General features: G+C 45.8%; 1 protein-coding gene across 2 annotated transcripts in view; it reads right to left on the reverse strand.

The window, feature by feature from the left end:
• runx1 (RUNX family transcription factor 1) overlaps positions 1-8,984 on the reverse strand; it is a 34,351-nt gene extending 25,367 nt beyond the window's left edge. For both annotated transcript variants that reach the window (XM_079335993.1, XM_079335991.1), the window contains exons 1-2: positions 8,784-8,984; positions 7,681-7,780 (exon numbers count right to left, since the gene is read on the reverse strand). In XM_079335993.1, coding sequence (XP_079192119.1) covers positions 7,681-7,738 — 58 coding nt within the window. In that variant the 5' untranslated portion in view covers positions 7,739-7,780; positions 8,784-8,984. The remainder of the gene's footprint in view (positions 1-7,680; positions 7,781-8,783) is intronic.
• Positions 8,985-12,882: the final 3,898 nt, after the last annotated feature.

The following is a 12,882-nucleotide window of genomic DNA, read 5'->3' on the forward strand; positions in this document are numbered from 1 at the left end:
ATTTTTGCAAAGAAAATTAACACAACAGTTTACATTTCCTTTGTTTTATGGGTGCGTAAAGATGCAAATTGCTTCATTATCAGAATCAGCCGAAAGCTCAAGAAAACAATAATACAGTAAATCGAAGTTTTATCCCTGTTAGCTTAAACCAACTGCAAACCATAACACAACCGCTGATTCACTACCATGTATACACACACACACACTCACACACACACGGAGTGACCAAAGTCGCTGAAGAGCTACACGCTGCGGGAAGGTTCAGTTTCACCATTAATTGGGGGTCTGTGGCCAACTGGTGTTTCCTTTAACACAGCAGTCAGTCAAACGTGCTCCAGTCTTATCACGAGCTCGAACCAAAGACGAACAGTGATTAGGTCGACGCTGGCATCGTCTATATCCTGTGACGAAGCTCCGCTCTGCCTTTGTACCTTCACATTTTGATCCTCAGTGGCGTAAAATTGGTCTCCCTTTGTGAGATATTCAACTGCTTTGCCCAGTGAACTATAGCTGCTCCACAGTGCGGTATAAACGATTACACCAACTACAGCTGTGCTGCTACAATATGAACTTTCAGTCATGCAAGAGCTCGGTGTAACATCAAAGTGTCTGAAGGGAATGATTTACGACGAAAAGTCAGTCCGGCTGAGTAAGTAGGTATTGTTTACATCTGAAACATGTGAACACATGTGACGCCCATTAAAATACAGAGGAAGGACGTCAAATCTGAGAGTCATCCTTCCACTGGATGTGTGGAGCTCTGTGTCCAGAGAAGTCACAAGGCTGACGTGGGTAATAAAACAGGACATAGATGGTTCTTTTTACTGTTGGTGTAAAAGTGAGCGTCTGTGTTCCAGAGGGATCAGTCATGGTCATGTGACTCTGACGGAGAAACTACACCGACTCTGCGACTTCCTCCAACGCCAGCTCGTCATACATTGGGCGTGCTAACGAACCACTCAGCCACCAGCGCCCCATGAGGTCACGTTTTTCACAGCTGTTTCAAAGGAGCAAAAAAGCTCCAGAAACAAAACTAAGATCAAGACAAACCCAGACTGACTGGTGAAACCTGCACGCTTCTCCAAGCAATATAAGTGAAACTGTCCAGGACAGCGACTGTAAATGTTAGAGGAAGAAAAGTGAAGCAATTACGCAAGTAGTCAGAAGGAAGCGAGCGAGGAGACGTAGGAGGAGAGATGAAAAGGAGAGGAGGAAATGAAGGGATCTTTATTGGGAGCGCCGTCTTCCTGCAGCCGCTCAAAGGGAGGAGGACAGTAGGAGGGAGGCGCTGTAAAAAATGACGCTAAGATCGCACGCAGAGAAACCTCCTTTAAATGTGGAGCAGCGCTGATAGCTGTGTTTTTCATCCAGCTTGTTTTACAATATATGGTGATCAATTCACATCTGAAAATAATCCCCAAGAGGTGCAAGAACGTCCTCCTGTTCGGATAACTGTGGTCAAAACTACAATAATTAGACTGCATAAATCTTGGTGCACTTTGACACCATCATGCTGACTCAAATCTTTTCCATAACTCCTGCATGTCACGATGTTCAAATTCAGTACAAGCTAAGGAACTAAAAGCTAAAAGCTAAGTGTTGACATTTTGTACAGCGGGAGCTTCTGTGATCAAACAGCTCAGCTTGGCTGTGTGATGTGCGGCCAGATCACCACATGGGAGCTACTGTGTGTGTGTGTGTGTGTGTGTGTGTGTGTGTGTGTGTGTGTGTGTGTGCTGAGTAAGAGAGAGAAAGACAGACAGATACAAGATGAATCCATAGAAGGAATTCTGTGCTCATTCCCAGGCTTTGGAATTGGATCAGAGATCACAGCTGGACAAATGACCCTCAACACACACACACACACACACACACACACACACGCACACATAAAGAGAGAGAGACCACAGGGTTAAATAAAAAAACACATTACAACAAGAGCACTTAAAATGAATAAAGACAGGCTTTATTCATGGGGCCTCTGCTCTGTAGGTGTGTAAGCATGACTCACTCTCTGTGTGTGTGTGTGTGTGTGTGTGTGTGTGTGTGTGTGTGTGTTTGCAGCAACATGTAACGGGAGGATCGTTTTGGAAAATAAGTGGACATGATCGTGCTCACCAGAAGATAAACCTTTTTCTGCCGTTTGAAATCAACAGTCTTACATCCTGTTTCCACTTCTTCCAAAAGCTTCAAAACTCGAAGCAGCTCGCTGAAAAGTGTGAAAATGAAGCGTTAAGAGGAGTGTTAACGCTGACACAGGTGATGACAGGGCTGCTCAGAGAGACAGCCGTCCTCACGGTAAACTGAGGCAAGGAGAAGGAGGGCTTTCTGGTAAAACAACTCTACTAATTTCTCATAAGTCCTTCCTTCCTCTCTTTCATCTATCACTGTTTCCATCTCGTTCTCGCTGACTTCCCAACGTCAGCAGCAGGCTGGCAAACACATTTTTTTTATCTCTTTGAAAACAAACGTGTGCATGTGGGAATCAGATGGCGGGGCAGAAGCGACATTTAGCTTCACTTGTTTTAAATCTTGACGAGGAGCAGGATGGACCGCGTGCTGAATCAATGTTTTAGAGAAGATTTAAAAAAAAACTAGACTACTTATTTATTTTAATCTAAAGGACATGAAAACATGGAACGACAACGGAGGACGTAGAAACACTGTGACGCCGTGAAACACCACGGGTCATCCTTCGAGTGTTTGTTGTTTGAGTGTATTTTGGGTCAGAAAAAAAAACAACTACATTTTTCAAGCGAGTTGTAGTTCTCCACCCCTGTGATCCTCTTCCTCTTTTGTCCATGAAACTTTATTTAATCGGGATCTAGAGACGAACACATTCAGTGTTTGACGCTCTCCTTCTTCCTCTCACCAGAGCAATAATAGAAATAACAATTTCAGTTTCCTCGCTCTGACGTTTTTACTCAGACTTGTTGTTGTTCTATGCAAGGGGAAAACACACACACACACACACACACACACACACACACACACACACCGAGCTGAGGTCCAGTCCAGCCTCTCTTGTGGTTATTTATTGCAAAACTCTGCATGGTTTGTGGCTTCGGTTAGTTTGTGTGTGTGTGTGTGTGTGTGTGTGTGTGTGTGTGTGTGTGTGTGTGTGTGTGTATGTGTATGAGACAGACAGTAGTGGTTTACCAGAATGGCTCACCAATATGCAGTACTGTTGCAAAATGGTTAATCACACACACACACACACACACACACGCACACACACACACACACACTGATCCTATCTTTGTATTTATTTGAATGTCTGCATGCAAATTGCACACAGACTAATATTTGCTGTGACATGATGACGTCTGAGTATTTCATGTGTGTCACTGTGTGCATGTTGATATAGCAATGCATGAACTCTTTTTTTCTACAAGTCAACAGCAGCAGTATTTGAGCCTCTGTGTGTGTGTGTGTGTGTGTGTGTGTGTGTGTGTGTGTGCGTGTGTGTGTGTGTGTGTGTGTGTGTGTGTGTGTGTGTGTGTGCGTGTGTGTGTGTGTGTGTGTGTGGGGTGCGTTGTTGAATGCAAGGCCTTGTCTCTAACGGTCGCTCTGTCACACACATCCTCCTGGCTTCCTTCTTCCCTCACTATCTCCTCTGTCTGTTAGCACTCACACACACACACACACACACACACACACACACACTGCAAACAGCAAGAGTGAAACAGCCTCGTTTGTTCAAGAAAATTGTGTAAACAGCCCTGCCGCTGTTCTTAAAATAACAAATTCCCGGCAGTGTAAAAATGTCTTCAATAAAAACTTCAAAGATTAAATTTGATCAGAATGATCAGATGACATTTATAAAGATGGATAACATATCCAAATATTTCAGATTCATTAGTGAGGGCAGCCGCGGCTCAGTCTGTGTTGGGAACCTGACGGTGAGGAGAGGTGCCAGGTCATTTCCTGTGTACTGCCTTTGAGCAAGGCACCGAACCCATCCGCAGCTCTGGCCCAATCATGTGTAGCACTCTCTCCACTAATGTGTGTCCACAGGTCCTGTTTGTGTATATATATGTGTGTGTGTGTGTGTGTATATGTATAATTTCTTGAATATTTATATATATATATATATATATATATATATTTTTTTTTTCCGCTGTTTCCACACTCTTATTTTACGGATAGGACGGAGAAAATCAGATTTTAAGAGAACAATCGGGGACTTTTTCTACTTCTGAGCATGAAACATTTCTAATTCTTTTTAATGAAGAAGAAAAGCAGGACTGACAGTATTAGTAGTAACAAGCTCTCTGTGTTTAAAGGTGGAGCTCACTGCTCTCCGCTGCCCTGCAGGTGACCTTCTGACCGCTCGCTTCTCGTCCACGACAGAGAGCACAAGTGTTTCTTTGACAGTGCTGTAAGTTATGAATGTGAGACGGCTCATATATTAAGTGTTGTGCGAGATTGCTAAAGTGCTCTGAGAACATGGGAACTGTGGCCTCACACTCAGACTCAGCATCACATCTGTTAAAATCAGCCCGAAGCAGACCTGTGGAGTTTCCTCTGTTACGCTTTGCCGCCTCCTGATAACACTCTCTCTTTCTGTCTCTGTGACACTCACACACTCACAGTGGGACACACACACACACACACACACACACACAGCAGGTGGAGACCCCAGATAACCAGAATCAGCTCCAAACAGTCGAGAAAGATGCAGACGAGAAAGTGCGAAACAATGTTGACAAGTGCCGAGTGGCAGATGAAGCCTGAAACATGATGGGCTCAGGAGTGAAGAGAGGCATAAATTAAATCAAACAAGTACAAAAAAAACAAGCTTCAAACTTGTAAGATAAACAATCCAGATTCAACAGGCGGAGTGATGGGAAAGCCGACAGACGTCTGAGATATATGAAGTGGGAAAGAAGGGACGGAGGCTGGAGAGGGAGAAGCACAGAGAAAAAAAAAATAAATAAATAAATCATAAAACATGACGTGAGCTTTCTGCATGAAGTTCATATTAGGATGTAAACAGCCATTATTCCCACTCTGTTCATCAGAGAACCAGATACCCAACACATGACGATGACTTGCCTATAAATTCTGTTCAGAGCGAGGATGTTAAAATAATGTGCTCTCATCCTCTGCTGGATGAACTCAGTTACACCAGAGCTCAAACCGGTCTGAGGAGATAATCTCTGCACACACATGGAGCTGATAGAGTCTTTGTCTGGTACATTCGGTACCAAAGCTGAGGACACATCAGACGCATACTGTACATGCATGCATGTATGTGATTACATGTTTCTGGATTTCCTGTGGAATTCACGTTAAAGAAGTCCTGATTGTCGGAGGGTGGCGTGACCATCTAACCCCTCATCAGCAGCCAATAGGGTGCAAGATGAAGGGTGAAAATATAACACAATCAGAGATGAGATGGAATTGATTCTCAACCACTGATGGGTTAACCACATATGATCCGATCGCCTCATACTGGTTAGAGTCCTCCATGCTGTGGTTTCAGCTCAGTCTTTACAGTAAAAAGAAACCATTTCTATTCCAATGCACGACGACTGATTCATTTTAGTCGTTTTAAACGGGCCTGAGGTTAGAGCAAGAAACCCACAAAATCTGTCACACCGACCGACTGTGGTTGTACCGAGCAAGTCCCAGTGAGTGAAAGCAACTTCTACATGCAAGCATCCTGTGTCAAACTGTGACACGCCAAACTCCAAAGTGGCTAGATCAACCACAGCGGCGCAGAGTGGGAAACACGTGACCCGACGCCTTTGAACACGTGGAACCGGAGCAGTTGCAAACGTGGCAGATCGTCTTTGTCACACACACTTCACCTTCAACAACCTGCTGAAGAAAAACCGAGCGCTGCTGACTCAGTTTAAATTCTGTTTCTGTACGCTCAGTGAAGACGTGAGAACGCCGCCAGGAGCAGGTGCTACCTACACTCAACAGGAAACACTCCCACCCAACGAACGCGCTCTCACAGAGTGTTCTTGACAATTTCCGCAGCAAAGGCAGCCACCGCTGCAGACACGCAACATCATGTTTCCGGGACTTCACTCCTGCTGACGCCAGCTACACTAACCACTGTGAGCTGCAAGATTCGATGATTAGATTCATCTTCTTCGTCAGTGCAATAAAAAGCACACAAGCACTGCACGGCTGAACGCAGTTTAGCATCGCCGGCACAAGCGTGAAAAACATGTTGGGTGTAAGACCTCCAAGAGTTTGTGCTGTAAAAAAAAATTCCCCAAGGCAAGCACCTGAAGAAGAGAACATACAAACATCCCGTCTTTTCACTCAGAGTTATTGTGTTTGATTGTTTTTTAGATCTCATTTGTACGTTTTTCTGCATTTTTGTAAATTAGATGTTGAGCTAAAGTCAGCATCACAACTGCGATTTCTTGCCTCGACCCAATCCAGTAACGGAAGGGTGAAGTGGAACGCTGAGCATCGGGTGCATGTTCCTTCTTCACCGTCACGTCGACCAACCTTTAAAAGCACTGAGGTGTTCTACTGACACGCTCAGTCGTAATACGACGTGCATCAGAACTCGAGTCGTTGAACACAGAGGCGGCCCGCGTTGGGAAAATGAAGCAGACATGTAGAGTCATCCTCACAGCTGCTGGTTGATACAGCAGGAAGGAATGCCTGCTACATTCCTCACTCTCCTCCCTCCTGTCCTCCTCCAGTAAGCAGAAGGCTGCAGGCTTCCAGCGAGGTTCAGGATATTCTCTCACAAGACACCTGAACCTCCAATTGCACTGTCTCTACCGTCTGGAAAGTGTTTCCTTTGTCCGTATGAATATCTGTGACAACAGGCAGTAATGTTTTCTTTATAGACACGTCATCGAGTCCTGGGAGATTAGTAGCAAAGCCACTTTTGGTTCTCTGCAAACATCTCTGACTGGTTTTCAAGTTAAGTAAAGAAAACAGAAATTTACAATCTTTAAACCAAACTGTCCTGTTAGGTCCCGCCTCTTATACCGAGGTCATTTCCTCCAAGTAGGAGGTCGAGTTTGAGTCTGACCTTTGGCTCCTTTCCAGCGTTTCTGGTTTCCTCTTCTCTCCACATTCCTATCCAGAGCGAGCTAATCGACCGGCCTATATTAGCAAATCTAGTAACTATCGGGATCAGCTATGTTATCGCAGGTCTGCGCCGATATGACTCGATTTATTAACCAGTCAAATGACATTTAATTTGAGTTTCATTGTATTCCTCCATCAGTCGTCTTTCACCAGCAGAGTGCGCTGTCTCGATTACAACAAGCGCCATCAATCTCCGGTGTGTATCCACGTACATGCGTGTCCTACTTGAGTGACCATCTTGCCTTCGTGATACTGTTTATCTTTTCCATGTGTGTCTGATGACTGCATGCCGACATATCGGTATCAGATTTATTTTCTCCCCAATACGATGTCGGCCCTCGTCGTGTCCATCAAAGGCTTCAAGCCCGCAAACAAGTCCCACACTTCGAGCGCTCCAAGTGGTGAGATGATGTCAGTCTCCACCGTGTCCTGGCTATTAAAGCAATGCTGTAACGCTCTATGTTTGATTTAGCCACAGAATCTTGATGGAGGTTCCCTCTCCTCCCATCGCAGTTATTCAAATGATCTTAACGCATTCAAAAAAAAAACAAGAACGGCCTGAAATCCTGCAGAAACACACGTCGTGTCTGTGCAGTGAAGTCCACTCACCTCGTTTGAAAGCTGACTGATACGACGACAGAGACTCGAAGATGCTGTTGGATGCCATAAAAAGGATCGTCTTTTTAGCTCGTCCTCCTTTTTGTCAAATCTGTACATGGATGAAAAAAACAAACACATCCAGTTTGATCCATCATTCCTCTCATTTGCTTCAACCGACCACCCTGAAACACTAATGTCATTGTATGCTAATCGATACATCAATGATTGGGATAGCCAACTTGGCTTTGCCATGTTTGAATGTTTGGAAGTTGTTACTTATTCCAGGCTGCTCGCAGTTTTATGTAGATGGAAGTTGTCGTCGCCTCCGTCTACATTGAGCTTCAATCGGTCAACGTTTTCTCCTGAGCTGCCATCAGGAACCAAAAGTTTCGATGCATATTCACCGAGCTGATGTGAGACGAGGGCAGCGATCAGAGGTCTGCCAACGCAGCCTCTTTATTTGAAACGATAACACGTGTTTCCACTATAGCGTCAGAGCAGGGGTTAACCATGCTGAACTGGGCTGTGGTTTCCTGCTTTGCAGACCGTGACGGGCAGCTCGACCCCGACAAAAGACGTGTCTGAACACTTTGAGAGCTTCGTCTGAATCTCTTGAGGGTTAGAGACTCGTTTAATCTTCACTTCCTGTCAAACCTTCATCTAACAACCCGTGGCCTCCTTGTTCCTCGTTCGCCATCACAAAGACGGACAGAGTGACAGCTGTTACAAAGTCACGCTGTGATTATTGGCTGATCAGTTTCAATAATTACAGCAACAGGAAGCGTTGATAGAAATCTAAGTGAGCTTCAGGTGCAGCACCTGTGTGTCCGATCAGACCCGAGGCTGCTCTTTTAATGTTGTCAAATAAATCTGTAGATTGTTATCCTTGGGGTCACTCTCAGAAGGTGCAGGACGTCATGCTAAATGAAGCTCAGACTGTCAGGAAGTAATGAATGTGTGATGCCTTCATTTGTTTACACTGAAGCCAAATAACTCGTCGGTTTTGCTTCCGTTTTATTGGCTGATTTTAACCAAACAAAAGGACTTCATAAAGTCGATGTGTTAAAACATAAATCATGAAGTCATAAAGGCTGCACTCGTGGTCCTCTTACCCCAGCCGAGGTGTCCCGTTCCCGACCACAGGTTGGAGAAGAAGCTGGTTTGTGGTTTCTTCGCTCGGCCGGTGACTCAGATGGAAAATAATCCTCCAAACTCCTTCATTGTTCTACCTTTCCCTACTCGCCAAATCTTTTCACTTGCTCACAGCTCTTTTCTGCTTCCGCACTTTCTCTCTGTCGCCATGCACATCTTCCTTTATCTCTCAGCTCTCTCTCTCTCTCTCTCTCTCTCTCTCTCTCTCTCTCTCTCTCTCTCTCTCTCTCTCTGTGCTGTTAGTATGTGGTTTACATCCCTCGATGATGACTTTCTGTCGTCACATTTGACTCTGCCCTCGACACTCAGTCACACAGAGGACAGATCTGTGATGTCACAAGCCACCTAGTTTGGTTTCTATTAATCTGGCATTGTGGCTTCTGTGTGTGTGTGTGTGTGCGTGTGTTTCTGTGTGTAATCAAACAAACCACCTGCCCCCCTCAGCCAACAGTTTTCATGGAGGAAGTAGCTGTGGTTAGGGCGAGCAGAACGGAGGGACAGGCGTTGTGGTGTGCGCTTCTCGCACGCCCATATGTGCGTCTGTGGTCTGTCGGTGTGTGTGTGTTTGTTTGTGCTTGTGTTGTCGGTTTGAGAGTCACCTCAGCTTCACCAAGCCTCGCTGCAGGTCAGGCTGTTAGACCACTGTGACCACCAGTGTCGGTTTCTGTGTGTGTGTGTGTGTGTGTGTGTGTGTAGGTTATAGCTCAGGTGAGTGTGGCCCGTCTTGGACGTTATTACAACCTTTTTCTATGAACTGCTCATAATCTGGGAAACATGCGACGAGTAATAAAACGTAAAGGACGATTCAAACAGATGCAGAATTCATCTGACCACTCAGCCGTCTGCATCGGCTGTGTGTTTGTAAGTGTGTGTGCACATTTGATTTGTTGTTGATTTCAGGGCTGTCGTCGTAGATTAGAAACTTTTTCTGGAACACCTTTTTGTGTACCTGTCCGAATGACCATTTAAAGGCCATGTAGTGTGTCCGTTTTTAGGAACATGTATCGATACGACATCTGAGTGTGACTTTAAAAAGAATGTTTTTTTATTCTTTAGAATCACATAGTGGAAGAAAGCGGAGTGTGAGTTTGTGTGCAAATATCAGACACCTGCTGGCTGAGTTTCTGTAATTAGCCTTTTTGAGCAGAAGGGTGGAGTAGTGCAAACACACACACACGCACAGGCAACTTGACCCTCAGATCCACGCCCCTTTACACCCCGACACCTGCCCCGACACACTCCTAACTCCTCCTCTGCCACCTCAAAACGCGCACAATGCTGCGACAGCTGCTCACCTACCTAAACAGGTTCAGTGTTTTTTTTATTTTTTTTTATTTTTATGCAGCGTTTCCATGACGTTTAAGGCAGCATTCACCGTCTTTATGAAGTGTTTAAAAAAAGAATTACAAGTATGTCTCGTGTGGTTCAGGTTTCCTAAAGCAGAATCTGACCGCGGCCCTTCAGGACAGAGGCTAGTTGAGGACTTGACGTCCTACTGTATGTCCTGGGAGAGCTCAGCGGGAGGCTGCTCACATCTAACCCGGCTCCCAGACATAACATGACCTCCAGCTGCAACTTCCTGGGTCACACACCAGGGTCAGACGCCGACGCAGGGGGCTGAATCAGCCGTGAGCGATGAGGAAGAGTGCAAAGAGGAAGAAAGCATGTGTTCACATTCACTTTATTTATTTATTATGACTCATGAACCTAAAGGATAAAACATTAGATACATGTGGACAGACAGGTCAATCAGTGATTGGGCAGATTTGGTGTCCCAAGAGGTGATTAAAGGGTAAAGTTTATACTTCTCTGACGAAGGATCTTCTTCTTTTCCAAAACCCCCCCTCGTCCTCCTCTACATCCCCCACAGAGCTCCCACGACATCAAACCCCGTCACGTCAAAACACCGCTCACATGCGTGTGGGCACGTCGCTGTGTGTGTTCCGGGCCAGCTGCTAAAACACAACAGCTGAATCGACCTTTTGAACGATCAACAAACAGACACAGAGAAATAAATGGAGAGTTTCAAGCTGCAGTCTGGATTCTGTCCAACGGCATGCTTTCTCATCCTGCTACCATTCTCTCTCCTCACTCGTGTATGTTCCTACAGGTGATCTGCTGAACGTGGCTAACATTAGCAGTGTTTGTCACCCGGCATAAAGCAGCTCTTTTAAATGCATTGAGCCCCCTCCTTCGCTTGCGAGAACAAAGATGGCCGACCTACAGCAGTAACAGTAATGCTCTAGGCTGCGTGGGGGTGGAGACACCAGGGATTGTTTTCACTCATATTCCCATAGTGTTGCGCAAAGTCAGTGACAACCCAGCTCATATCGTTTATGCTACTTGCTCTGATGAGATTATTTGCTTGGACTATAACTTCATGAAAGCAAAACATCAGGGTGATGCCTTAAAAAAGCACTTCCTGATAACTGACCAGGATATGTACTTTATATGTTATTGGGACGAAGGAAGCACTGACCCTCGCCTTGCATCACTGCAGCCTGCTGGAAAATAAGGGAGATTCCTGAATGTTTCCCAGGAGTTAGCCCCTCCCACTGAACCTGCTGTTTCTGTGGAACCTACATTTCCTTGAGGGAGTCATCCCAAAAGGATCAATAAAGTTCAGTCTAAGTCTAAGTCTAAGTTTTGCTTTTATAGGCTTTTTCTTCCCGACTCACAGAAGAGCTTCCCATTTGGTTTACATGTGCAATCCCCATATGCACGTCCTCATAATTGTAAAGTGACGTGGGAAGGAAACAAAGAAGCAGAGTTGAAGGTGGAGGAGGGCAGAGATGTGCAGCTGTCTGCTCAGTGTGAGAAACCAGCGGAAGCACTCTTAGTCACCCTCTTCCCACACGTACAAACCCAGCAGCTGTGAACTGACGCCCTCCTTTACCTTCACCAGACATTTACAATCAAACTCTTTTCTCAGGTGCTCAAATATTTTCGAGGGAGAATTTATCGCTGAGTGAGATCTACACTTGGAGCTGAAGCCTTTAGTGGCAACTCACAGAATAACGCACCGTGATCCTTTACAAATAAACCGGTGGAAGTTGCGTTGCATTGTGGGTAATGTAGCCACAGCATTGACTCCCTACCCCTAATCATTTTCCCTCCCCACCTCTTGTCTCTTCGTCTGTACGTGGCTGCAGAGACAAAGCGCATGTGTGCGTGGGTGTAGGTGTGTGTGCGTGTGTAGGTGTGTGAGTGTGTGTGTGTGTGTGTGTGTGTGTGTGTCTAAATGTGATAAGTGGGGCGAAGCACAGGGGGTCAGATTATTTACACACTCGCTCACTGACTGGGTTTTAACTCCTCTGTTCCCCTAAGCTCTGATGATGTCATGGCTGATCAATTAGCCATCCTGTTACTGTGTGTGTGTGTGTGTGTGTGTGTGTGTGTGTGTGTGTGTGTGTGTGTAGTATTAACAGATGTCAATGATGCATCGTCTGACCATGAACAACCAGTAAGACCCGTCTTGTTCCGCTGGAGCGACAAACGTGACTCTGCAGTTATGTGCAACGTGCGCGTGTGTTCAAGCGTGTGTTTGAGACACAACACAGAGAAATCAGTGGACACAGGGGGGGGCAGGGGGGGGGGGGGGGGGGGGGGGGGGGGGGGGGCGACCGATATTATGAAGACGTCTCATCATGAGAGGAGGAGACAGATGGAGGAGCGGTGTGAGAATGTGTGTGCGTCTCACAGCGAGATGTGAAGGAGATTCCATCGTCTCCATTTTAATGACTCAGCAGCAGGAGGAGGATTCTTCCAGGAAAACACCTCCTCCTTTCACACACACACACACACACACACACACACACACACACACACACACACACACACACAAATGGCCTTCTTTCTCTCTACACACAAACACATACAGCAGAGAGATGTTGGAAGATATCACATCAGACACACACACACACACCTGGTGCTGTCATTCTGCACAGACGTGTGTCTGTTGCTTTGTTCAGTGTGTCGGCTGCTCATCACACACACACACACACACACACACACACACACACACACACACACACACACACAGATAAGGTCAGATTTGGT

The sequence above is a fragment of the Symphodus melops genome (genome assembly GCF_947650265.1).
Source record: "Symphodus melops genome assembly, chromosome: 23".
Classification (NCBI taxonomy): Eukaryota; Metazoa; Chordata; class Actinopteri; order Labriformes; family Labridae; genus Symphodus; species Symphodus melops.